General features: G+C 41.9%; 2 protein-coding genes and 2 long non-coding RNA genes across 5 annotated transcripts in view; 2 read left to right on the top strand and 2 right to left on the bottom strand.

Annotated features, from left to right (window-relative positions):
- The first annotated feature begins 67 nt into the window (after positions 1 to 67).
- Positions 68 to 881, top strand: LOC118434135. Its single transcript, XR_004833790.1, has 3 exons — positions 68 to 185; positions 324 to 420; positions 744 to 881. It is a non-coding gene; the product is annotated as an uncharacterized LOC118434135 (long non-coding RNA).
- LOC118434134 lies at positions 190 to 1,069 on the bottom strand. Its single transcript, XR_004833789.1, has 3 exons — positions 943 to 1,069; positions 820 to 884; positions 190 to 430 (listed from the first exon to the last, which is right to left on the bottom strand). It is a non-coding gene; the product is annotated as an uncharacterized LOC118434134 (long non-coding RNA).
- A 52-nt stretch (positions 1,070 to 1,121) lies between these two features.
- Positions 1,122 to 3,257, top strand: LOC110863421 (GDP-fucose transporter 1). The gene is made up of 7 exons (XM_022112728.2): positions 1,122 to 1,309; positions 1,387 to 1,576; positions 1,873 to 2,011; positions 2,087 to 2,173; positions 2,249 to 2,541; positions 2,603 to 2,805; positions 2,885 to 3,257. The coding sequence occupies exons 1-7, from the start codon at positions 1,224 to 1,226 to the stop codon at positions 2,949 to 2,951; spliced, it is 1,065 nt and encodes a 354-aa protein (XP_021968420.1). The 5' UTR covers positions 1,122 to 1,223; the 3' UTR covers positions 2,952 to 3,257.
- A 561-nt stretch (positions 3,258 to 3,818) lies between these two features.
- The window catches only part of LOC110845896 (ribonucleoprotein PTB-binding 1), a 33,466-nt gene continuing 12,198 nt past the window's right edge, over positions 3,819 to 25,086 (bottom strand). The window contains exons 2-9 of one of the 2 annotated variants that reach the window (XM_022092449.2): positions 12,024 to 12,110; positions 11,759 to 11,951; positions 11,049 to 11,296; positions 10,744 to 10,926; positions 10,588 to 10,681; positions 8,833 to 9,482; positions 7,093 to 8,057; positions 3,819 to 6,769 (exon numbers count right to left, since the gene is read on the bottom strand). In XM_022092449.2, the coding sequence (XP_021948141.1) occupies positions 6,352 to 6,769; positions 7,093 to 8,057; positions 8,833 to 9,482; positions 10,588 to 10,681; positions 10,744 to 10,926; positions 11,049 to 11,296; positions 11,759 to 11,951; positions 12,024 to 12,110 (2,838 nt within the window). In that variant the 3' untranslated portion in view covers positions 3,819 to 6,351. The remainder of the gene's footprint in view (positions 6,770 to 7,092; positions 8,058 to 8,832; positions 9,483 to 10,587; positions 10,682 to 10,743; positions 10,927 to 11,048; positions 11,297 to 11,758; positions 11,952 to 12,023; positions 12,111 to 25,086) is intronic. The other variant, XM_035846938.1, reaches the window with a different exon arrangement.

The following is a 25,086-nucleotide window of genomic DNA, read 5'->3' as shown; positions in this document are numbered from 1 at the left end:
ATGCTTCCACCGCTTGCACGATAAAGGATGGTGTCGACATGACGCAACAAAATACACAAGTCGGCAGTGTGTATGTGTATGATTGTGGGATTTGCATAGGATAACGAACAAGGAAGGCTCATTTTCCTCGGGATTTTACACTAAAATTGCATAGCTAAAGTCATGGTGGATACAATTATGAAAAGGTGATGATTGTTAATATATTTATTTATATTTATTTACGGCGTAGTTTTACTTCATAAATTCTTCTGTTACATATTCCCCAAGAAGGCTAATATCGAATTTTGTGTGTTGCTTGTTGTTTGTCTCCGTGTAAAAAGTAGCGTTTTGTTCTGTATCGCCCGGTACGATGTCAACAAAGGTTAAGGAAATATTGGTACGTCAGCATCAAGGGTCGAGCGAAAGTGATGCATCCATTAGGTGAGCTATTCTGCATTCAATAGTAAATAAGTAGGCATGCTATATTTAAGCTTCCATATTTGCTTCGAACTCTTCCAATTTGCTATTAGACCACGAATGAGAATGATGATCCCCCTATTTCAACGACTGTGTCCACTCCCAACCCAATTCTTCCGCCCGAACAAACCGAAAGAATTTGTTCTAACAATCAAGAAATTTTGGCTGCGTTGTTCTTAAAGGAAAATAAATCACCAAAGCTTCCTGATGCTTAACTTATTTCATTTCATACTGTCCCCTGCTTTAATATTGTAAATATGGTAAATGATTTGTATTTTATTCCACAGATTCGGAAAATTCTATTAAGTCTCTTTTGTTCAAAATCAAAAAGTTTTCCATTAGAGAAACCAAAAATAAACTTACTGCGGATATGCATTATAAGCGTGCAGAAATTCTTTCATCTTCATCTCAGGATACAGGAGGACAAACTACATATTTCAATTAAGAGATTTATTTAAGATTTAAGAGATTTAACACATAATTTACCACGATTTCCATATGTACTAGAACACGACAGTAAACAAGCTAGTAATTTCAGAAAATACTTGATAAACAATATTTGTACTTATGAGGATGAGACGTACACAAGTGTTATGCAAAAAGTCTCATTTTGATTCACGCGAAAGAATCGTGTCAATTTGCCCATGGTGGAAAAATGACGTTGCGCTCTGCAAACAGTCGTGTCAGCAGCAGCAGCAGAAGTAAATAGCAACCAATGTGACCAATTTTTAGCTGCTGGATCGTCTCGTCCCCTGCACCCTGAAAAAATGGCGAAAACGGACCGTAAAACGGGTGTGGAGAAGACTCTGTGTGAACAGTATCTTTACATTGCATTCGTAGTGGCGTGTTACTGGTGAGGCGTTTAATTAATTTATTATTATTATCTATCAAAATATTTTATTGATTGATTGATTTTTTTCTTTTGAACAGGGTCGTATCGATCGCAATCGTCTTTGTGAACAAATCCCTGCTAAGTGCCCGACAGGACTTTGACGCCCCCATGTTTGTAACATGGTTTCAGTGTGTGTTCACTTATTGTGTGTGCCTATTCTTCCGCCGGTTTAGAGGCATCTTTACCTGGTTTCCGGACATTCAGTTTAGCTATGCTACTATGAAGAAGGTGGGTATTATGTAAAACAATGTGGGTATTCACGTAACTCGATAACGTCACCTTCGAAACTTTGCAATGATTGATGTGGCGACGAGTTTGCGAAAAATAGTTTTCGACTTAAATATACGCACTTTTGCTTCGCATATTTCGTTAAAAAGATAGGAATCTGAGTAGTTTTCAAATCGCAAACATCAAAGAGTTGCCAAGATATGCTGCGAAGCGACGTTTACGAAGTTGGCGTGAACACCCACAATGAATTGTGAGGACGTTTATATGAAAAATTAACAAGATTTAATTATTACTAGACCCTCCCGCTCTCCATCGTGTTTGTTGCAATGGTCACATTTAATAATTTGTGTTTGAAATATGTCGGGGTTGCCTTCTACTATTTGGCTCGCTCCCTCACCACCGTTACTAATGTGGCATTCACGTTTGCAATTTTGAGTGAGTTGGAGTTGCAACAATAGTTTCAACTTTTTTTAAAGTTTTATTTAAGTAAGTTTTATTTGACGATTGTAGGAAAATCCGTGTCCGGTGGTGCTATTACGTGCTGTCTTGTCATAACGATCGGATATTTCGCAGGAATTGATCAGGAAGGTCTTTCAGGTTGGTGGATAATAATATACATAAAACAATTGTGTACATTTTGTGCAAACTTGAAATTGTGGGTTTGTACGCCAGGCGGGATCACAATAAAAGGGATAATTTTTGGAGTTTTATCCTCCTGCTGCGTCTCTCTGAATTCAATCTACACCAAAAAAGTCTTACCCGCCGTCGACGACTCGGTGTGGACTTTAAATTACTACAACAATTTAAATGCTAGTCTCCTATTTATCCCGTTAATGTTCATTTTTGGCGAACTCCCACACACCGTATTTGTCACGCAAATGACAGAGTTGGACTTTTGGCTGTTGATGAGTCTCGGCGGTGTGATGGGGGTCCTTATCGGATTTGTGACAGGATTGCAGATCAAGGTACGTCATTGTATATATGGAAGCATTAGTTACTTACAATTTTAATTTTTTTTACTTGCAGGCTACGTCTCCACTCACTCACAACATTTCCGGTACTGCGAAAGCATGCGTCCAAACTGTGATCGCTGTCTGGGCTTATCACGACATAAAGTCCTGGGCTTGGTGGGCATCCAACTGGATCGTTTTGTTTGGCAGTGCAGCCTACACAAAAGTGCAGCAGATGGATATGGAGAAAGAATTCAAGAATAAAACTATTTTGCCGTCGTAAGTTATCTCTTAAACACGATTTGAATTTTAAGCTAATATATTTAAGTTATGCAGTAAAAATCTGTTTTCATTGCAGCCACGAGAAGAGTCCAAAATCAAAGGATGGAGCTACCGAAAAACTTTTAGATTCTGACAGTTCATAGAAAACGAACGGTTCTCTTTTTATAAGTCATCGCGTCTTCCTAAATCTGTTTACGATCTATGTAATATCACATTACAAATTGCAAGTATTATCTGAACAACATGAAAATAATGAATAATTTCTTTCCGCAATAATTTTTTAATTATATTATTTATTCAAGTTATTTATTATTATTATTATCCGTACGTTTTACACAATATAAATAACGTTTCGACATTTTAGTCAAGCAAAGAATGTAGACATTTCTTGATAAAAGGAGAATTTAATGTGATGATGATTTTTAACTAATAAAGTCAGGACCAAAAATTAAAGAATTCCGAGCTGTCAAAAAATTTACACTCATCATGATAATCATCTTTGTTTGCCGAGGGCGATATAGAAAAGTATGGAACGAAAATGGTAAAAGGTAAGTAATTGGTTCGAGAACAATTATAATTCTGTGTGGGTAAACTTATTAGTTGATGGAAATATTTGGATATGCAAGATTAGCTCCATGCATCTTCTGAAGGAGGAAATAATACTGAAAAAATAGAATCAGTTGCGCCCAAGATTGATAAAATAATTTTTAGGTAACGTCACAAGTGAGGGGACAGGAAGGGTCTGGAGTGAAGGGAAGTAGGTAAGTGGTCCAATCATATTTATCATTTCGTGTTGATAAGGTGTGGAGATATCAAGTGAGTAGTAAGACAATTAAGAAATTGGGGCGCAAAGTAGAATTCTTTCTATTTTTTGAAATACTTAAAAGAGATGAAGTTGTCTCAAGTCAAGAATTATTCTGCGAGAATATTGTTTGTTTGTTGCTGTGTGTTTTAAATCTGAGCGAGGATCAATCTAACATTTTTCGGAACATTAAAAGTTTTTTTCTCCGTTTCTTAAAAACTCTCACATTCTAAATTACTAAGTACTTTATATTTAATTAAATTGTGTGTTTTTTTGGTACGTACGTATTATTATCCAATCCATTCAGATTTACTTGATTAAAATTGCTTCCCATTCACTGTTTCATTTTAAAATTCTTTCTTGGTATATCGTCATTATCTCGCTATTCTCAATCTCAATCGCATTTCGCATACCATAAATACTTTCACTTCGTGCTTTCTTTACTCCATTTTTACAAATTGTATAATATATTAAATAGTTTAGTTTTGTAATTATTCCTATCCGTCAACTCATTAAATAATTAACTAACTAGTTAACTAGGAATGTTCCGTATCATCTGTTGTCTCATCATATCATCATCTGCAAAATCGTTTTTATTTAATATCTGTTTTAAATCCGGGATTTAATTTTTAACTGATTCTTTTCATCTTAATAATCAATCAGTATTTAACTCTAAATTATTTCACCGTTTAACGCAACTGGCTGGCTATGATAGTCGTGGTTGTTTTTCTTATTCGAATGGTGGTACATACTTATTAATTATAAGTTATTATGCAAAAAATACTTTTTTTGGTGGTTTGCTTACTTATTTCGGATGTTCATGTCGACAAGCATTCATTTCATTTTCCTGATTGATTGATTAAATCAATTTGATTTGATGAAAAACATAATTTCTACATGAAAAAAAATCCACAAAAACCACCAAGCAATGAAATCAAAGGTACTCATGACTCAGCGCAGTAGCTAAATAATTGTAAAATTATTATAACTAACTAAAATAAATATTTATAAAAAAACAATAAATATTTCAAAATTACGAGACTATACAAACGAAACGACGACTTATCACGCGATAAGAAGATCCATCACCGGGAGAGATATAAATATCTATTAACTAAAGCTTATCGAAATGATTCGTTGTTATCGTATATAACTTACAAAAATAATCCCATCTCATCAACCATGGGCAAAAAATAGTTAGAAAAATTAGAAAATATTTCCGAGCGCTGCTACGTAAATCAAATTGCATTCATCTTCAACTTTCAATTGCGTCGTGGTGAGTGAGAGGGGGAACAATAAAGGTAATGATAATCATGGGGAGAAGAAGAGACTTCTTGAAATTAGTATTAAATTATCGTGAGCTGTAACTATTAATAATAACAATAACAATTAACATTTCTATAAAAACATGGAGCACCAAATGCATCATTTTTACTTGTCCGGAACTGTGGGGTTTGCGGAACAGAGGTCCTACCTAAATTGTACACCTAACTAAAATTATTTCGATTAATTGCTGTATATTATGCCATCACCGACCTTATCTTATTAATCAAATATAGACAAGTACCCACCCCACCTAATTAATTACTCATTTCATAACCTACTTATTAATCGAGTTTTTATGTATTTAGATTCAATTCGAGTGATTGCTGTAATTTTTTATTGTAATATTTGGTTCGATTTATGTATATTATTTCGACTCTTGAAATACCAATCGTTTTCTTGTCCTGGCTGCGACGAAACAAATGCGTTTTAAAGTTTCAAAGATGGAAAATTAAGGATCACAGCTTTCTTTTCTCTTTCCAACCAAGCAAGAGCAAGACCTTTAAGAATTATTAATCAAGTAATTACACGCTATCAAGAAGTTTTACAATAATAATTAAAATCTAATAGAGGGACAAGTAAATACGTACGTACGTACAGACGTAATCTCTGTGCTGCTGTCTTTCTTAATAAGGTCGAAAAAATCGGTAAGTTTCATTTTTCATCTGTACATGTTAAAAGTTACTAATAATAAGTTATTAAATAAATGGAAAGCCAATTAAGGATTTACAAGAGCTTTTGGTAAGAGAGGAAAATTTTTGGTTGGTTGGTGTATTTATGTGGCAGTTTTTTTTTAACTTATTTACTAATTAATTAATTATTATTATGCAGCGTCCTGTCCACATTATTTTATTACCATAGTTAGTTATGTAACAAGGAGGAGGAGGATGATTGATTGATGACTCGATCGACTCATTCCACTTTCTACTCACGCGATTAATAATTTTTTAAACGCTTTTCCTACTACTTCATTTACCGTATATTTATATGCACCCACATGGATTAGAATTGGTTTCCAGAATTTCTCCGTGTGCTAGAATCCATCCATCAAAAACTAGCTTTATCTTTCCAAAAAACAGAGACTATATAAGAGCGCATAGATTAGATTAGGTATTTTTTAGACCTGTACAGCAACGACCTTGTTTTTCCGACTAAGATTTCAACCTCGGGTCTCGTCATTTTTTTTACGGATAATAATAATTTGAAGACTATGCTTTAATACAATCCTATACTTAAAATGAAATGGTTTCGAGTGATTGTTTCCGAATTTTTGTGGGGTGTGGTATTAAGTGTGCACGTGTCCGGTGTATGATGATTGGTCCGTTCGGTTTGGTAAATGGTGCGTCTACATAATTTTGAGGTATTTATGGTTGTCCAATAAGGGGAAGGGGGGAATTATTGAGGAATTAAACTGCGGATTAATTTTTCTTCTTCTTTTTGAAGTACGAGTCTGCATAGTGGGAAGGGAGTGGTTCATGGGGGTGGTTGAGGTGGGCGTTGTGCAGCTGCTGGTTGATTCCTCCCAGGGTGGACGTAGACGACGAAGAATTCCCCCCACAGCCAAGAAAGCCGTCAATTTCCAACCCCCCTGCACCAACCCCTCCGTCGTGATGGACCTGCTTCCGCTTGATGCCGAGGGGGTTGAGGAGAAGTGAGTTGTTGTTGTTACTATTCAGCGAGGTGGCTCCAGGGCTGACTGAAGGGGCCGCCCAAATGTTCCGACTCTGAGAAGTGAAACTGCTCTGCTGCTGGTGGTGCTGGTGGTGCGCCGCCCCAATATAACCCCCCGCATTCCATGTCGACGATGGGGGCGGTATTGGGGAATTGAGGCTCGAACTGGAAAATAAGACATACTTGTTAAGAGAGGTAGCCCCAGGGTTTACTTACAGGTCAGAGTTCAAGTGGAAGAAGTAAGAGAGATGATAGAACACACGGAAGAATTCTTATCCAGGAATCACAAGTGGCAGCAAATTTTTATTGAAATTCCACGTATTAAAAACATGGCAAAAAACTTCAAAAAAGACGACGAATATCTATGTAGCCGCAACTCGTCTTTAATTCAAAGTGATCTCTTTAAGGACAAAACTTTAATCGAGATTCAAACTTTCCCCCATTTAAACCTTAATAAAATAGGAAAATAAAGTGTAAAATTGATTTACTGTACTGTGGCATCATGTTGTAGGTTCCCGTTTCCCGATTCCAACAGCCCCTTGGAGGAGTTGCGTGAAAATGGCGAGTACGAACTTGGCGACCGTGGCGAGCTCATTTCACTCGACCCGTTCGACCCGCTCCGTTGCGGTTGTCCACCTCCCAACCCGCCAAACGGTCCGCCACGATGGTTACTCCCGATGGGCGAAGGCGGGTTGCTGTTGCTCGAAGACCACGAGTTGTTGTGCTTCATCCCCCCGTTGAAAGCGTCCCCTCCGTGATGTTGTTGCTGCATGTGCTGCATTTGCTGTTGTTGGTCACCCTTCATGGACTGCATGAGGAGGTCGAGCAGGGCGTTGGGCATGCCTCCGCCGACCTGTTGTTCCAGCCCACTCGGGTAAGACTGCTGTTGGCGTTGGTGCGGATTGTTGTGGTATTGATGGTGGGGGTGTTGCTGTTGTTGGTGGTGTTGGTGGTGGTGCGGAGGGAGACGACCCCCTTGTTGCGAGAAGGAAGAGTCGAGTCCTTGCTGCTGCTGGTGATGATTACCGCCGCCGCCGCCGAAGATTTGGTTGAAACTTTGCGGATTGTTGAGAAGTGAGCTGAGCGCTTCTTGGAGGTCACCGTTAACTCCGCGGTGGTGGTTGAGGTGCATATTTCCAGCGGAGGAAGAAGAGTGACAGTTCGAGAAACCGGGTGGGGACGAGCCTTGTTTGTATTGGTGGTTCATTCCGCCAAAAAGGGCGTCGGCAGAGCGACCAATAGGCGACCCGTTGGATCCGCCGCCGGTCTTCATAAAGTGGGGGCTTGTGTTTCCCGGCGAGGTGGGTGTCGAGTCTGACGATGAGCCAGGATTTTGTCCAAATAATGAGTACCAGACGGCTTGTAGGTCACCGGGTGGGGTTTTTGGAGACGTCATGCCCGTGTCCATGGGCACGTCGACGAGAGAGGGCGACGGAGATGGAAGCAGTGGCGTCTAAAAAAAGGCAAAAGTATGTTAAACCGAGAGGTTCGTTAGTGAATCAAAGAGGAAAAGGCTAGTTGATCCTGGTCATCTAATCTCGACTCATTTGTCACGAATCAATCAACAACGGTACAGGAAACGTACACGCATTTTTTTGTGAGCTTTCAGTTTAAAAATTCGCAAAGGGAAACTTCAACTCGGCTCTTTTTTGCAATTAAGTCATTTACATGTCTTCGCTCATGTTCATGTTTCCCTGTGTAAGCTAATAAATCCTTGTTTTTGACTCTGTTCAACTCGAAATACATATTTCATTCAGCAAACTAGGAGCTGATTAAGTTACTAGCGTGTGGTATATTCAAATCATATAATTCTCAAAGTTTCTCGGATAATTGAAATACGTTGCGAAATTTTACTGCCAAGTTTGCAACTTTTGCAAGCGCTAGCTTAAACAAAAAGCAGATTTATTTATAAGTATGTACTTAAGTTAAATTCATTAATTTTCAGGGATGACCAAAATACAGTATTTTGATCTCCGTTCTTCACAGGGTTTAGATTTCCAGGGCTGTTACACCCACAAGAGGACGAAAATCTGCATCGGGATTCGGTAATACAGCAGTCATACGAAGATACGGGTTTTGTCAAGAAACTTAATTTTTATTCCTGTCAAAACACCTAATTTTTCGAAAATCATGAAAACAAAGTGTTTCGACACCGCTAAAATGACAATTTCTTCACAAAACCTGCATTTTCGTATGGCTGCTGTTAATACTGCCAACTTAATTTTCACCTTGTGCATCCCATTCGACCCAAAAACGGGTGTACTCCTGTTGGACTTGTACGGAGACGACCAGTGGTCATCCACCCCTCCTCCGCCACTCTGTCCCCCCGGCGAGAGTAAGCCCTGTGGTGGTGGGGGTGGGTAGAAATGGTGCGGAATGTTCGGATTCTGCTGATCCAAGTGCTGCTGCTGCTGCTGTCCTGGCGAAAGGAGGGAACCGTTGCCCCCTTGAGACTGGGCGAGGCTGAGCAGGTTGCTCAGATTCGGGGCATTGCCAGGAATCCCAAAATCCCCACCGCCCCCATTCCCCATGCCACCCCCACCTTTGCTCATCGCCTGGAGGGCCGCGAGCAGTTGTTGGTTCTGCAGGGACATGTTTGACCCGTTCGTGGGCGACATTTGTCCACTGCCACCGCCCATCCCGCCACCGTTATTCTGACCCATTTGTGACGCTAGGAGCAGCGTGAGCGCCGTGTGTTGCGCGTTCTTCATCAAATTGTGGTTGTGGTTCGGGGGTGAATTGTTGGAGGGGAATTGGGGCCCCTTGTTCTGCTGTTGGAAGGGTGTCTGCCTCTGTTTTCCGCTATCATTGCCTCCGCCCTTTCCCTTCTGCAAGTCCTGGATTTGCTGCATTATTATGGACTGCAAGTTCTGAGCAACTGTAAAAATAAGCGAGAGTAAGGATTTGTAAAATTCATAATTTTCTACGAGATTTTGGGAAAGTTTCCGAATTATGCAAGCTTTATGGCAGAAATCGTATCATTTTTCAGTCTAAATTTAGTGAAATTTCACAAATTAGAATAGCTCTTTTAGTATAAATACATGTTTAATCGGATCCCGTACAGTTTTACGTACGAGAAATCTAGGACTATTTTTAAGCCTAAATTTAGTCCGGATTTGCCCGATTTATACATAACGACACCAGCTTTCACCCTGTACAAGCCTAACCTGCCAAAAAAACGCAACCCACTTCCACGAAACAAACAAATCCATGATGGACAACCAAGTATAAATAAATCCTTCCCAATTTTGCACAGATTTGCAATAAACCACATCTCTCCCTACTTGCGTAACATGGGTCTGTCTACATGGATGCACGCCTGTAAAAAAAAATCCGTCCCTACCAAACCAACTCTTTCTCTCTCACTTCATTTCATTGCCAACTTTTAAAACTTTCCTCTTCTCGTGCGGAGAGGAAAATAATAATAAAATAGGGCGTAATTGAGTCGATGTTGATTTAATTTAGTGGCTTGTTCCGTGGTAAGTTTGAAAAGTTTGGTGTTCGGAAATATGGAATAAATAAGGGCAGGAGCAGGAGCAGAATTAATATGGAATGTTGTACTAGTTCAAGTACTGACAACCCCGTTCGTCCTCCTTTCAACGAGAGATCCACTTGAGAATTTGGTGAGCAGAGAGAGTTTGATTCTTCTTCACCCAACTTTCCATCCTTCAACTTTATTACTACGTGCTGTCCAACATTCGGGCAGGATCAGTAACAAATTTTGGGTGGAATCCCTCTCTCTCTCCCCACTTTCACTCTTTAAATAGGAGAGAGAAAGCAAGTCTGAATTTATATTTGCCCTTCATCGTTATTTGTGAATCTTCAAGTGGGGAAACAAATAAATGCCAAATATTGAGATTGAACGCGATCTATTTGCGAGAAGAATTGCCCTCTCGTGATTTTTCGGACGGAGAGATGCAAAACTAATGGTCAATTGGGACCCATTCCGCTCGTCTAATTAACGGCAAGAGGAGCAGACTTACACACGGGATTCTGCTTGGCTAAACTTTGCAGTTGCTGGAACACTGCGGGGGCAGGTGGGTCCGGCAGGAGGGCACTTTTCCCCTTGTTGGCTCCCTGAAATGTAAATCGTGCATATGTAAAGACGAGTCTTAAAATACGACCAAGTACTAATTTACCCCATCGTTGAGAAGTTTGAGGTACAAGTTGATCGCTCTGACGCCCGGGATGTAGTACGCGACACGGATTCGCGACCCGTGAAGGGAGTAGCCGTCCAAGTTTTGTTGTGTTTTTTCCGCGTCGTCCTCATTGATGAATTCGACAAGGCCCCAGTCTTGGGGGCAGCCGTTTTTGAGTGCGATCTAGGCAAGGAGTAAAATTTACTAGTTTCAAGTTACGTACTTTTTGGCGTAATGAAATTGCAAGTGGCACGAGTAAATTAGGTGAAACCTCAAAATGTTTTATGGGTTATGTATTGACTCACCTGGCAATAAGGTGGATTAACGATGGTACTGAAGACGCGGCGAAATTCGGCCATGTCGCGATAATTTGGGGGCAGCCTGTCGACATAAAGGCACTTGGAGTGGAGGGAGCGGACCGTGATGTGACTAGAGTCCAGCCAATCACAGACCGCTGTGCAGTCCAAGAGTCGCTTCCCGTCCAAGGCGTTCTTCGCTTGGAGGGCGGCTTCCTTGGTGACATACTCGACAAAGCCGTATCCCTTGTTGTCACCTGTGACACGGGAGAAGAAGAACAAGTCGTCAGAAAGTGAGTGGTGGTGGTGGGTGGATCACAACATTGCTTTGTTCACCACTTCCTCCTCTCCTCATTAATCTTCATTACGCCACACTTTACACTTTCTCTTCCTCCTCCGCAGAATATCCAAATCTCATATAAATACTTTACTTGGTCGTCATCATCATCATCATAATCATAATATAATAATGTCGTCACATCCCAAAAAGACCGAATTTTAATACGGAGCGCGAATAATGGGACGACTTTCACAAGTTGGTGCTGGATGGCAAACAAAGAGTGAACAAAAAGGGCTTTCCCTCAGCGGGAGGTTCACCGCCGTGGTGGTGCAGCTCACTCACTCAATATTCCGAGCCACATGTATGCATGTCCAGTTAGTTAGCGAACAACAACAACAATGGAATGTTTTTGCATGACTTGACTTTCACGACTACTCACCCGTCCTCTCGCTAATCATGACGAATGCGCGGCGGATCTCGCCATACGAGGAGACCAAGTTGTTGAACTGGGCTTCGGTGTAGGTGAGAGGGATTCGTCCCACGCACAGCAACATTTCCGACAACGACGGGACAATGGTGACGCGTTGACCTCGTACCGTGAACACCGCGTTGCGATCCCAGTCCTCCAACACCTGAGAAATATTGGCATCACATTTTTTATCTATGGGAACTTGACACATAAGAAGTGACGACGACCGACTCACCTCCGGCGAACACAGCGAGACACGGGCCGATCCCGATTGCACGGTCACACTTTGGACTTCCCATTCTGCCAGCAATTCCCGAATTTCCTGCAAGAAAGAAAGAGAAATGTCACATTTTGAAGGGAGTCAACAGGTTGATGAAAGTGTAGACTGGGGGACATTGGCTCGTGCATGTGCAGTTCAACTACCCGCATTACGATTGTCGTCATACGCCACATCTGGTGGTGCATAACGGCCCAGATATCACATCTACTCTCGCTCTCAAGTTGTGATTAATTTGAGGAAAAAAAAACCGGAGTAAAAATTGAGTCAGGACTTTTGCCGATTGCTTGCGACATAAATAGCGGCGAAATGGAGGAAAACGACGAAGCAGTCTGTTGTAAATCGGTCATAATTTGAGAGAAGCGTACACATTTCTCTGACATTTCTACATCGCGATCAGTTCCTATCACGTCAAAAAAAAGATCCACATCTCATCTTCCCCATTCACCCGAGGAGATCCTCCTCCTCCTCCCACCCAGAGCAACAGAGTTGACGCTGCTCATAATTCTCAACAACATTATCCCAACTAACGGAGAAAGAAATGTGTAAAAGCGTATTTAAAAAGGCAACCAAACTGGCGTAACATCAGCATTTTCTCAGCATTAAAGTGAGTGGATGGATTCTCGGCTGCACAACACATCCATTAAACGGACAAGTTGCACATGTGAGACTGTTTCATTTCGTCGTATGCCCCTCGTGCCACCGCAATAAAGGCGAAATGATGGGAGCAGTCACTTTTATTTTAAGCCTCTTTTCATGTCGTGTGGCGTGGCGTATGTATCGCGAGAGAGGCTGCTGTTGACCAAAATGTTGTCTAGATCCATATCATCGTCATCATCATCATCCTTGTCGCAGGGAAGATATCGCGAAAATATAGGCGAGTATGCCCAAGTATTTTAGTGGGATGAAAAGTCACCCGGATTCAGTCAGAGTGTATAAAAATATGGTGGTGGTGTTTTTTTTTGCGGTATCTAAAACCAACCAAGCGGAGTAGGAGATTCATTGCACCTTCACGCAACCAACTCTCCAGGGCTTCATTCTCCCCCGACTAAAAGGGCCCAAATGGAGGAGCTAATGCCTCCACATTTCTCCACAACCGACCCACACCACCACCGCCACCAGGAACGGGTCTTATTGAGAGAGAGAGAAACGTCATAATCCAACCCACATTACCCACAATCTATTAAAAAATAAACAACGTTAGTCCGACTGGAAGGAGGCAAGGAGAGATGAAGATCATGTCGAATTTCCCTTCCTGCTTGATTTATTCGTGACGTGTGCCAAGGAGCAAAATGTGTACTTTTCAGAGTCATCAGGAAGAAGGAAGTGCACTCTTTGTCGGATGGACCCGATGTTTTACTCGCCTCGGTAACAGGACACATTTGCTTACTTAACCACAAGCAAAAGTAATTCCTTCCGAATTTCTTCTCAGGAAGGACAAGTAAGTGTCTCATAACTGCAACTTCTAATCCTGCCAGGGACGACTTAGTATAAACCTGGCTCCAGAATATGCCCGTCGTATATCCAACCAACCCAGGTGGATGGAAATATCCTTTTCTCCCCTCCGTAGTAAGCTGGGCAATTATAAGAAACAAAGTGTGAGAACGAGACAGCAGCTTGGTGCATGTTGTTGTCAACCATAATCCGGTGTCATCAACATCAACCCTGGCGTGGTGGATGGCTATGGATCCATTAACTTGGACAGAGAGAGAGAGGGGAAGAAGAAATGCGAGTGAGTGACAAGTCGAGTCGTAAATTAAGAATCGATTCTCTCCTTTCACTTTAACTTATTATTTTATTTGTCGAGATTCAGACCGTTTTTTGTCCCAAAGTGAAAATAAAATAAAATAAAATTCATCCTCGAAATACTCTCATTTTATGCAGCGCAACATTTATTTATTTGCTTTGGTACATAGGTATTCCTCCAGGTGAAAGTAAGCAAGTCGCCCAATTTGCTGCTGGGTTTCATTTGTTGGCCCACTATTTTGGGTGACGGGGAGTGGAAGAGATTGACTCCGGCTCACGTCCCGCATAGCTCAAAGGATTAGCCGGCGACATCGAAAATAATATCGGCCGTCGTCGTTCTTGTCGTATTTCTCGACAAATTCTTCACTCTGCATGATGCCTCTGGTATACATGTATCGTCTCCTGTTTCGTCATTAAATGTCCACACATGCCACGCCACGCCACGCCATTCACACGCCGTACACGGCTCTTTCTCTCCCCAAATTGTTTTAAATTGGGGGAAAACTTTCACCATAAAATGAATCCGCGACTTGTAATTTGGTCACCGGCACCGCAACGACGTCGACGACGGACAGACAAATGGAGCAGGCACGATACATTTTTGTCTCCACCTCGGACTTACTTATTTGTTGTTTTGTTTGTTTCTTGCTCATGAATCGGGTAGGAGAGAAGGAGAAAGTCAAAGTGGTGACATTTCCATGCAGCTTTCACTCACTGGGTGAAAAAAGTCACCATATTTGTAACCACCACCACCCAATAAAGCCGTCTTCATAATGTATGAGAACACACGTGTGGTGGTGGTGGTGGGAAATCAGGTGGAAGGGAGGCGTGTGTCGTGAAATTGGCGTAAAAAGCAAAGTTTTTCGCGGAGAAAGGGTGGTTGGAGCAGGAGCAGCAAGTGGTGGACGTGGACGAGGAGGTGAGTAAGATTGAGAGTAAATCTCATAAAATATTCATGACGACGAGGATACAGCCGAATGAGGAGGAGAGTCATTCTCCCATTTGAATTCTTGTCATGTTGTGTCAGCCCATTTTGCCCTTCTCACTCCAACTTGTCAATGATTTCTCGTCAGAAAGAAGGAAGAAGAAGAAGAAGATTTCATGCTGCTGCCTACACCAAGATTATCACAACATTGGCCGTGATTATCGACCCTCTCGTGACTCCTTCCCCCTCCCTCCTCGAAGAACGACACGAATTCTGTAGGACGTACGTACCTACATTCTACATAAATTTATACCCATGAATACCTAACGTCCGTCCGTACGTACCCACGAACAGGCCGGAATCGTAAGGAAGAAGAAGAAGAAGGAAAAGGAAATAAAATCCTGAAATGACGAGGATGACTTTGACTGGCCAGTAAAAGCTGAATTGACGACGATCATCATCTCCGTCATGATTCCGAACATGAAAGGATTACACTCAATTAGACTCGCTAACATTGCTGGGCGGCATTTACCCCTGCTTTCTTCGAATGGGGACGACATGCATACCTGCAGTTTTAATGAGCAGTAAACTTTCTCCCCTCTCCCATCCACCCACCCATTATTATTACTTTCTCCGAATAATGTCCAACTTTTAACAATTTGGAGAGACGGAAATCCTCCATATGTTGTGGATTTATAGGCATTAGCAGAGAGAGTAATAAACCGTCGGAACTAACATAAAAAAGTGGCGGATATAGTAAAATGACATCACGTGAAAAGTATGTGATTTATGACCTTTGACCTCGTCCTTAAGACCATGGGTTGTTCGGAGGTCAAAAATATTGACGGAGTTGATTTCGTGGTGAAATTTTCTTTAAAATGACACCAATATGAAAATTAAGGTTGAGTTTATTTGACATCAAACTCGACCGAGAACTAAAAATTAGAAGAACAATAGCGTTTGATTATGTTGAAGCGTTATGGAAATATCCTGTTTACGACGGACGGACAAAACGATCACAACCAGCGGCTCACGCCACTTAATAAAGTACACCAACTAAACACACAGGGACGCGGATAAGAAGCAGTTCACCCGACCTCCTCACCCATGCACCTCCCGCTGGTGAAAGTCATTTGCAAATTCCACTACCCAAATCTGTCTCGTAAAGGGAGACAGACGGTCGAAATAATAAATTCTAAATTGCTCCGACGACAAGATGGAGAAATTCCAGGAATAAAATAACTCTCTTTTTCGATCTGACCAATCCAGCCTGCACCTCAACCCACCCACCCGAAACGGGAGAAAAGTATAAATAAATATGAGGCCCACACACAATACTCATGATTTTCACTACTTGCTTTCTCTCCCCGTATTGCTTTCCACTTGAAGTCAACAAGTGTTAAATATCCTCCACACACTTACGTAAGCCAGCCATGTGCTACTCCCAACCAGGTGAAAATGCTGGAGTGAGCAGTCGCCCATGTAATAATATCTCTCTCTTTCTCTCCCTTTCTTGGTGCCAATGGCAGACTTCCTCCCTCTCTCTTGTGCATACACGGCGTAATTGAGTTGTCTCCACCACCAGCTCCCAGAGTGAAGAGCCAATTTAATTTTATTGTGCACAAATTGTTCTCGAAAAAATCTCGCTGCTTTTTCTTACTTCTTGATTGAGGACGAGTCTGATCAAACAGCGGCGGCGGCGGCCGTGTAGCAGATTCCTCGACATGCTTTCACTCTTACTTTCCCTCCTGCACCCCATGCCGTGTCTCTGATGGCTTTTGTCAGCCGGGAGAAACAGGTGCGCTCGACAGCTGCTGCTGCTTTGCTTCCCTTGTCTCCAGGTCGAGGGGAAATTTACCGGCGCGACGGGACAGAAAATATATAAGGCGTGCGTCGTCTACTCCTCGGCGACAACAATTCCTTGATTAGATGACCCCCCCCGTGAAAGAAAGTCTGTATATTTAGACATGCAGACTTTTTTTAAAAGGGCAAGTCTACCATCCTCCTCCTCCTCCAAAACTAATGATAAGGTCGCCTCATCAGTGTACAGAAGTAAACAAACTTTATCTCCCTTTGTGCAATTCGCGAGGAATGGAGTGGAGGAAACGCTTAAAAGCATATTAGGTTACACAATAATCATAAAATAACAAGCGTTCGTGGAAACGTCGGGGAAAATGAGGACGACGAGAGAGAGCTAAACATAACATAACTTGGCTTTTCTTTGTGTGCCGCATCGGTTTCACGGCTTCTTTCTCCCTTTCACATGACAGGATTTGGTTTCCATCTTCGTCTCACTCACATCATCACACTTTCTCCGACGAAAGCAACCAGCTCAACAAATTCATAACGGGAAAAGAGAGAGAAAAAAACTTTTATTTTTAGGAAAACGTGTCATTTTGTGCTACAAGGCAAAAATGTGGTCGTGGTCGTGTCGTGATGGTGGATGTCCTGATTTGGTTTCGTCGTGGGCATGTTTGACCAGTCGAATCGTTTCGTGGGATCACTTATTTTTTTAGACGAGAAAAATCCAGACCATTGTTGCTCACAATGGGCACCAAAAACCCAAACCAAACCACGCCACGTGAGGTTCCCGCAATAATAAAGACGTCTTGGCCGTCGCCTTGTCCGAGATGAATTCAGCCGTCGCCGGAGGAGTGCATGCCTATGGAATTCGCTAGCTAGCTCACTATTGAAAGTTGTGATTAGTATTCCGACCCATGCGTCCCCCTCATGATCTCTTTTTCACTAACCACCACCGCTTATTGTTAGTTTTCTCCCATTTCCGCCGATTTGATGCATTGAGATTGGATGAGAGAGAGAGAGAGAGAGAAGTGTATTGATTTCTGCAGCCATTCTCCACATTTTTACTGCTGTACATCCAGCTTTTCTTAGCTCTCGAGGGAGGACAAGATGGACGTAATAATAGCAAAAAAAATCATGCAGTCCGAGCTGTGCCGTTAAAACGTGGTCGTGGGTTATGGGCAGGTGTAAATCTAAATCATGGAAGTGAGAGCGACGCAATTTGTGACATTTGTGGATAGAAGTCATCCAGGAGAAGGGACAAATGAGGCGATTTGTGGTGGGTGATGATGATAGGACATCCATTCCTCCAAATAGTCAAGGTAAAACCCTTGCGCCCTCACCATTACTATTATTACATCGTTCTTCCCATGATTATGATCATGGTTATTGTGTTTCCAAAATAAACTGCTGTGCTGACATCCATCCCGGTGTGTGTGTGCAGTTTGCAAACAAACGATGCGTGTCAATTTGCGATTTCCTTGAGTCAAGGTGCCGCAGGATTGGTTATTGGAGCCGAGATAAAAGTAAACTGCCACCTTTAATGAACACGACGACGACGAGCACGACGAGAACGACGACGGCGACTAGAAAGCCGCCCTATAAACATTGCCGTCTTTTAAGAATGTGACAACTTTGCCGGCACCACTCTGAAATTCAGTGGCCGTGGAAGTTGTGGGGACATTAACATTGTAGGATAAGGGAGGGCAGGGGTTTGTATAATATGGGGACATTTAATAACCGTAGAGACATTTTCCCTCTGTCGCCACGCTTCTGCAGCCACTGGAAGGGAAGCCTTTTTGGCTGCTTTCACTTTCTCTCCAGCGTGCCGATTGATTTTGATTTTAATTCGTACTAACCAAAACTGAGTGCGTTTTCATGAAATGACAAAAAAAGACAAAGTGAAACGAAGCAGCACATTTCATTGGGATCAATCAAAATTAATCACGTCAAAAAAAAAGAATCTTTTCATTTTTCCGCTCTTAAATTGGGACGACGATTGTTATTTGTGCGAGTCGATCTATATCCATCCATCCTCCATCTATCTGGAGACAATTTTAATGAAAAGGGAAAACAAAGGAGGCAAGTATTCATTCCTTTCTGCTCGGATGGTCGATTTGGGACGGCGGAGAGATGGAGATTTATTGCCCAAAATATACTCGGCATAGGCACGACAAGTGTGTGTAAACAGGAAAATGGTTCCAGAAACGATGCCATTTTACGATACGAACTTACTTACTCGACGAAAAAGATAAGTTCTCATTTAATAATAAATCCGTTATTGGGAATTGAGACGTGAAATTATTGCTACAAATTGTGTGCGTCAAATCAACAAAAAAGTTGGAGATTGGATTGCACTCTTTTGTTATCAATTATTGCATCATCGCCATATTGTGGCTTTTTCTTTGTCTCAATCTGCGGAGAAAGCTATCAGGGGTGGGCAAAATGCTTTGTCAAAATACAGTATTTTGAGCTCCACATCCACAAAATGACGAAAATCTGCATCGAGAAGGCAGCAGTTTTGTAAAGAAACTAACTTTCTGTATTGCTTTAATTGCTTAACTTCTCTGAAATGCTGTATTTCGACAAAGTATTTTGATATTAAGTGTTTAGACGACATCCACGACGATATCCATCACCACTAATTTTATACGTACTTATAACTCGAAATAATGAAATGAGGAATAAAGGAATACATATAATCTTACCCTTTCTAAAAATAAATTAAGTCATAATCATCATCCATACTTTGACTTGTGAGGAAGGGGAGCGAGAAATTATTGTTGTGCATGTATCCCATATCATGCCACGACTTACATAGGTTTGCATCTCCTGTGCTTCACCCTCTCTCAGGTTATTTGAAGAAAACGGAGCAAAATACACTTTGAAAAGAAAAAATTGGATCCTTCTTTTTGATTCGAGGAGGATTTGCCTGGGAGCACAAAACATATTTTTTTCTCTCCGCGAGTACGATTTCTTCGTCTCCTTCTCCCTTTATAAACTCAATTTCCCCATTTTTTCTGGTGGAGAAATGATTGATATTTCGGATTAAATGAGGACAATTTTAATAAAGAATGATTAAATAAAGAGAAGCCAAATCTCTGGGGGAAGCACGTATGCTCCTCGTCGTCGTCCTCTATTCGAAGGAGAAAGCAACGTATTGTGTCCATTATTCTTATTGACCAAATGAAATGGGCATTTTTTTTCTCTACGTCTGCAATACTTTGAATTGGAAGCCTTCCTCGTCGTGGGCGTCACTTTTGACGGATGTAAAAAGCAGGCTGAGAATGAAACCTTATGCACCATGGATTTAACGACAAAATGTATCATGTTTATGCATCTGTTGAACAAGTGGTGGTGGATGAAATGGAGAAAGCAGGCGGCGAGCGCTCTCGACGTCGACTAATTAGGTTACAATTTCCCAACAGCAGCACCAGCTAAGTAAATGAGTAAATTCAAGCATTCTCACTCACTCAACACCGAGTGGTAGAAGAGGACTTGTTTGTTTGTGTGTGTGACATCCGATCCCACCACCACCAAGAACCAACAAGTATGTACAAGCAGAAAATGAACCAACACGTGCACTCGAACAGAGCTGAATACATATCTTTCACCAGGCCGACGCTAACTCCAACTTCTCGACATGTGTTCACTTGCCAAGCGAGAGAGAGACACGTCATAAAGAGATCGAGAGATCAAGACGAGACAAAAACTAAAAACATGACGATACCCTAGCTTTTACGGATCCGACATTTACCAAAACCCGGGAGAGAGCTATGTTTTTCACTAATAAACGCTTATCCTCCTCCTCCTGCTCTGTATTGCAAATATGGAGTCGAGTGGGTGAGTCTGTTAATGGAATGAGTGGTGGGTAATCTGATTAATCGGAGGGACACTCCTGCTACTCGTGGCCTTAGAAGTGAAGCCACACTAAGCCAGCTCTCTCTCTCTCTCTCTGGCCGTGCACATACTTTCTTTCGCCAAGCAGCCGAGAGAAGGAAGGAAGGTTGAAAGGTTGCTAATTGCAAACACGATTTGCTCCCTTCTTCTTCTGCCTGAGAGGAAACAACACGAAAACTTGTTTGCATGGCTCTTGACTTGACTTTCCTTCCATGTTTTGCCAATAATCCATCTTTTCCTCGGTCGTCGGTAAGGTCGGCACGGGAAGAGGAAGACGCAGTAGGAAGGAAGGAAAGGCAGGTAAGTCAGTGGTGGGGACGACGATACGTACGCCACTCCCCACACTTTTTCTTAACGGGTTATTACCCAATTCTATTATGTAACATGGCCATTTGTTCTCCGGTCTGGTTTTTGTCAAATCTGCCACTCCGACCTCAATCCGAGGAGCCCAAGTATGTAACTCTTCAAATGAAACAGATCAAGGAAATGGCATGAAATTTGTTCCTACGATTTGCACACATGGACACATTTCTCATCCTGCAAAATATTCACCTGATGCCAAGTCAATTATTTTTAAACCGTAGTCCCAACAACAATTGGAATACTAAGAGTCAGTCATTCGGCTAAAAAGATGCTCCTCTACTCGTGCATGCATAATAAGTAATATGCCCGACTCGTTGAGTGAGACCGTGTATATTCCTCGCTTAAACTCGTATAAACGAATTCGTCGTATTTTTAGAGAATCTTTTTCCTCCCCTGACGTCCCCCCGCACACTTTTTCTTCTTCTTCTTCTTGGCCCACCGTACCACGAAAAAATGCTTTATCTTCAACAGCTGCAGCTGCACGGCACCCATGTTCAAATACCGATGAAAAAAAAACTTCACGATGTATAAGCATTGATTTGATCCCACTGTGCAAGTACAAACCCGCCCGTTGTGTGTGCTTTTGGACAAAAAATACGGTGCTGAGATGCCATATCTAGATAAGTATGTACGTACATACACTCGTACAGGCTGCGACTCCAATCCAATTAATACCGCATACAAACAATTAGTCAGTTGTTACTGTTTAGCAAGTCGGTCGGGGTGGCTGGCCTCAGAATTAGTATTACGTACGTACATTCTCCGACTCTGACCAGGTTGTTGGTACGAACGAACAAGGAGGATGAGACCATTTGCAATTGTAATGCACCTCCAACACAACAGGACCATCAAATAGGACATCTCGCAATATCCGTTATTATCATGCGAGAGAGAGAATTGACTGACTTTGCACAACACACGATGCACACACGGCATTATCCAAGGAGCGAAAAAGGTGAACATACTTTGGAGGAAATTAAAACAACATGTTTTTATTTTACGGGATTCGTCTCCTTGGAAGGAAAGGAAGGAGGAATAGCTTACATTTCTGCTGGAGGGTGTGGGGAAGCACTTACGTACATACATTCTTTTGGGCATAATAATAACAATGATGATGATGATGATAACTGTGCTTATGCAACTGACTCATTCCTCCGTCCGTCCGTCCGTTATATCTCAAATCTAGTGAGAAATTCTACCCGACAACAAAAACAACAACCCAACTGTTGCACATACGACGGAGAAAAAGCGTGTACTTCTTCTTCTTTCTCTTTTCTCTCTCTCCTCTCATGTAGAAAAAGAAATGAGATTGTTTCAGTCATCAAGCAGCAGTGTGGATGACTGGAGATGACGAGATCCACATTGCATCGCCACATTATCTGACACACAAGAAGCAAACACGGTCTGCCATTTACTTGTTCGTTTTGTACATGCGAAGAAGAAGGAAAAAGTCTTCTTGTTTAAGGAAAGGGGGGACAAAAGAGGAGCAAGAATCTGAAATAAAGTAGGCCGAATTATTCCTTTAGAGTCGAGCAATCAGTGTCCATTATGTGAGGACGTGTGCTGTAGTGCGCCCCAGCCCAGTCGTATGGCGTCGAAGAATGGTGGCTTTTTCCCCTCTTTTCTTCTTCTCGGGGAGGATAAAGACAGATCGGAGTAAGATCACACACCACGACACGTTCCACGTAATGCTGTAATGTGTCTCGGAATCATATCTGAAGAACAAGTCGAGAGGAAATCTCCTCAAAAGATTCCGACATGATCCCTGATCCCGTCTTCGTCGTGGTGGAAATCACTGACTGACTTATTTTTCGTACGTAAATACATTCCCCAGCAAGATAAATTATTATGGTGGTAAATAAGAAGCAGGCTACGCATTTTTGTGGAAATGAGGTGGTCTCTCTCTCTCGACTTGGTAAGTATGAGGCTCCATTCAGAACAGGACAACAAGGACAAGAGAACAAGTCTTCTCCTTCAACATGGGCGGTGTTGGGCAAGAGAGAAAGTCACGTTCTTTAAGATTAACTTTCTTTCATCGGGGCGGAATCACGTCCTCGTGGAAGAAGAAGGCATACATACGAGACCAAGTCTGTTTTGCTTCCTTCTCAATCTATGCCAAAATGCAGTTAAAGACTGAAAATAAGGAGGAGGAAGTAAGGAATCATGAACGACTTGAGCCTTTATTGTGTCCCGACCTGACTATATCGTCGAGATGTTGATGCGCTTAACTCAACTACGACGACGACGACCAAACACACACAATACACACACCACTTTCTCCCTTCTGTCTGACGGACGGAAGACCCAACGGAGCCGTGTTGTGTCACAATTTAATTTGGGCTGTACTACTACTACTACAATTCGCAGGTTGGTTGGTGGGTTGGTTGGTCGGTGGCTTGCTTGGTTGGAGGAGAGTCATTAGGAGAGAAGTGAACCGAGAAATGCTGGGGAATTGTATTTACACGTGAAAAAGGAGACGGCTGGCAAAACTTTAAGTTAGCATAACTTTACTTTCCTCCTCTCGGTTTGGGAAAGGGAGCGAAGGAAGGCTACAACATGCAGTGCTCAATTTCCATTCGAAAAGGAATTCTCAGGCAGGAATCCGTCCGTCTGATGATTTGAATAGTTTGACATCAAATGGGAAGAAAACAGTTTGCCAAGACGAACCCGAATTATTATGCACATTGGATTTATATTTCTTAGAAATTATTGCCATTGTGGTGGTCGTGATAAAACATGCAGTTTAAAACTCCAGGCCGCAAACTTCTCTTTCTCGCAGGAGTAGAAAAACCCGAGTGCGGATGGATTTTGATGGAGGCGCAGTTTTAATGGGGAATGGATGGGTTATCACACGGCGTGATGAACGGATGGATGGAATTACTTGCTCGTTCGGGGAGAATAAAAGAGGACGATATGGAGAAAGAAATGCAAATTATCGCAACCGAAGCCATCCTTCCACTCCAAATTATATACTGTAACAACATGATCGCATAAAGAAGAAAAACTTTGCCGTCTTTTCCTTCCGGACAATTTCGACGGGTTTTAAGTACATCACTTGACGAGCGTGTAGAAGTGCTAGTCAGGAGAAGGAGGGGAGGTTGGGAGGTTGGCTGGGCTCGATTTTGATGCCCTTTATTGGATGTGTTGCAGTAACCGATTAATGTACTGTTTAATAACCTCCAACTGGTACCCGAACGTAAAGCATGAAAGAAGCCCTGCGCTTTTCCCGTTAAAATCATCGCCAAAATTCCAGTTTTAGTCGGCTTTTGCAAATTTTTACATTTTATTAATCGTAGATAGCTCCTTTATGAATGATGCTTTTGAAATTATGATTTTTTTACAGGTCAGGAAATTTCCCCAAGTATTAAAAAAATTGGACCTCATGTCGGATATGATAAACAACAACTACGATCATGAAACTCTGAAAATGATCGGAATCTGATGAAATTGGATTTTTAGCGCAGGTTTTGATACCTTATCTAAAATGTATCAAAAATCGGGCAGTGCCAACTCACAACCTCTCCTCCTAAATACCTCCTGCTTAAATAGACTTGCCTACCACCACCACCTCTCGAAACTGTATCTCTCCTCTCTGAACTGACTTTCTCCACGATTCTGTTGACTTTGGTGACTTGTTGGTGAGTCGATCCGGTCTCAAATCCATGTTTGTCATGAATGAAATTCGAATCGGATTGATTTTTTTAAACGAGATTTAAACGCTTTGAAGACAGCACTGCCCACACTTTTCCTGATCTCAACGTACGTATATCAGTCCCTATAAAGTGTAAATATGTGTATAAAATCCAATCTTCTCTTCTCCAAACGACCCCCAGGAGCCTATTTATTCCGAATTATTCCCTCCTTCCTCGACCAGGGTATAATTAATGCAGGATGGAGATAGATTTCGCCGGAATGTTTACCGAGGTAAAAACCAATTACTTTTATGCTCATCCAAAGAACCAATAATTGTTGGTTCAGTTCTTAATGGGATTTGATAAGACGTAGACCTAATAATTTACCGGGGTCGCGGCAGTAATAAGTGCGAAGTATACTTATCTCCCTCTCTCTCTCTGGAGATGATAAGATGACGATATTCCTCTAGCAGCAAGATAATGGATTGCGAGCCAATAACATTGCGATGTAATTGGAGCTGTTATTGCACACTTGTGATTTCATTAGCTCCAGGTAAGAAGAAGTGAAAGTGCTCTCCTTATTGTGAAAAAAGAGAGGATGAAATTGTGTACCAAACTCTTAAAAGGAGGAGAAATGTCAATACGTTTTCTGGCT

This window comes from Folsomia candida, unplaced genomic scaffold (genome assembly GCF_002217175.1).
Source record: "Folsomia candida strain VU population unplaced genomic scaffold, ASM221717v1 Fcan01_Sc001, whole genome shotgun sequence".
Classification (NCBI taxonomy): Eukaryota; Metazoa; Arthropoda; class Collembola; order Entomobryomorpha; family Isotomidae; genus Folsomia; species Folsomia candida.
This window is presented reverse-complemented; position numbering and strand designations above follow the sequence as displayed.

Bases quoted from the DNA above. Each gene is read 5' to 3' on its own strand.
- LOC110863421 (XM_022112728.2), top strand. From the start codon at position 1,224: ATGGCGAAAACGGACCGTAAAACGGGTGTGGAGAAGACTCTGTGTGAA. The intron at 1,310-1,386 runs GTGAGGCGTTTA...TCTTTTGAACAG, and splicing joins TTCGTAGTGGCGTGTTACTG to GGTCGTATCGATCGCAATCG. The intron at 1,577-1,872 runs GTGGGTATTATG...AATTATTACTAG, and splicing joins GCTATGCTACTATGAAGAAG to ACCCTCCCGCTCTCCATCGT.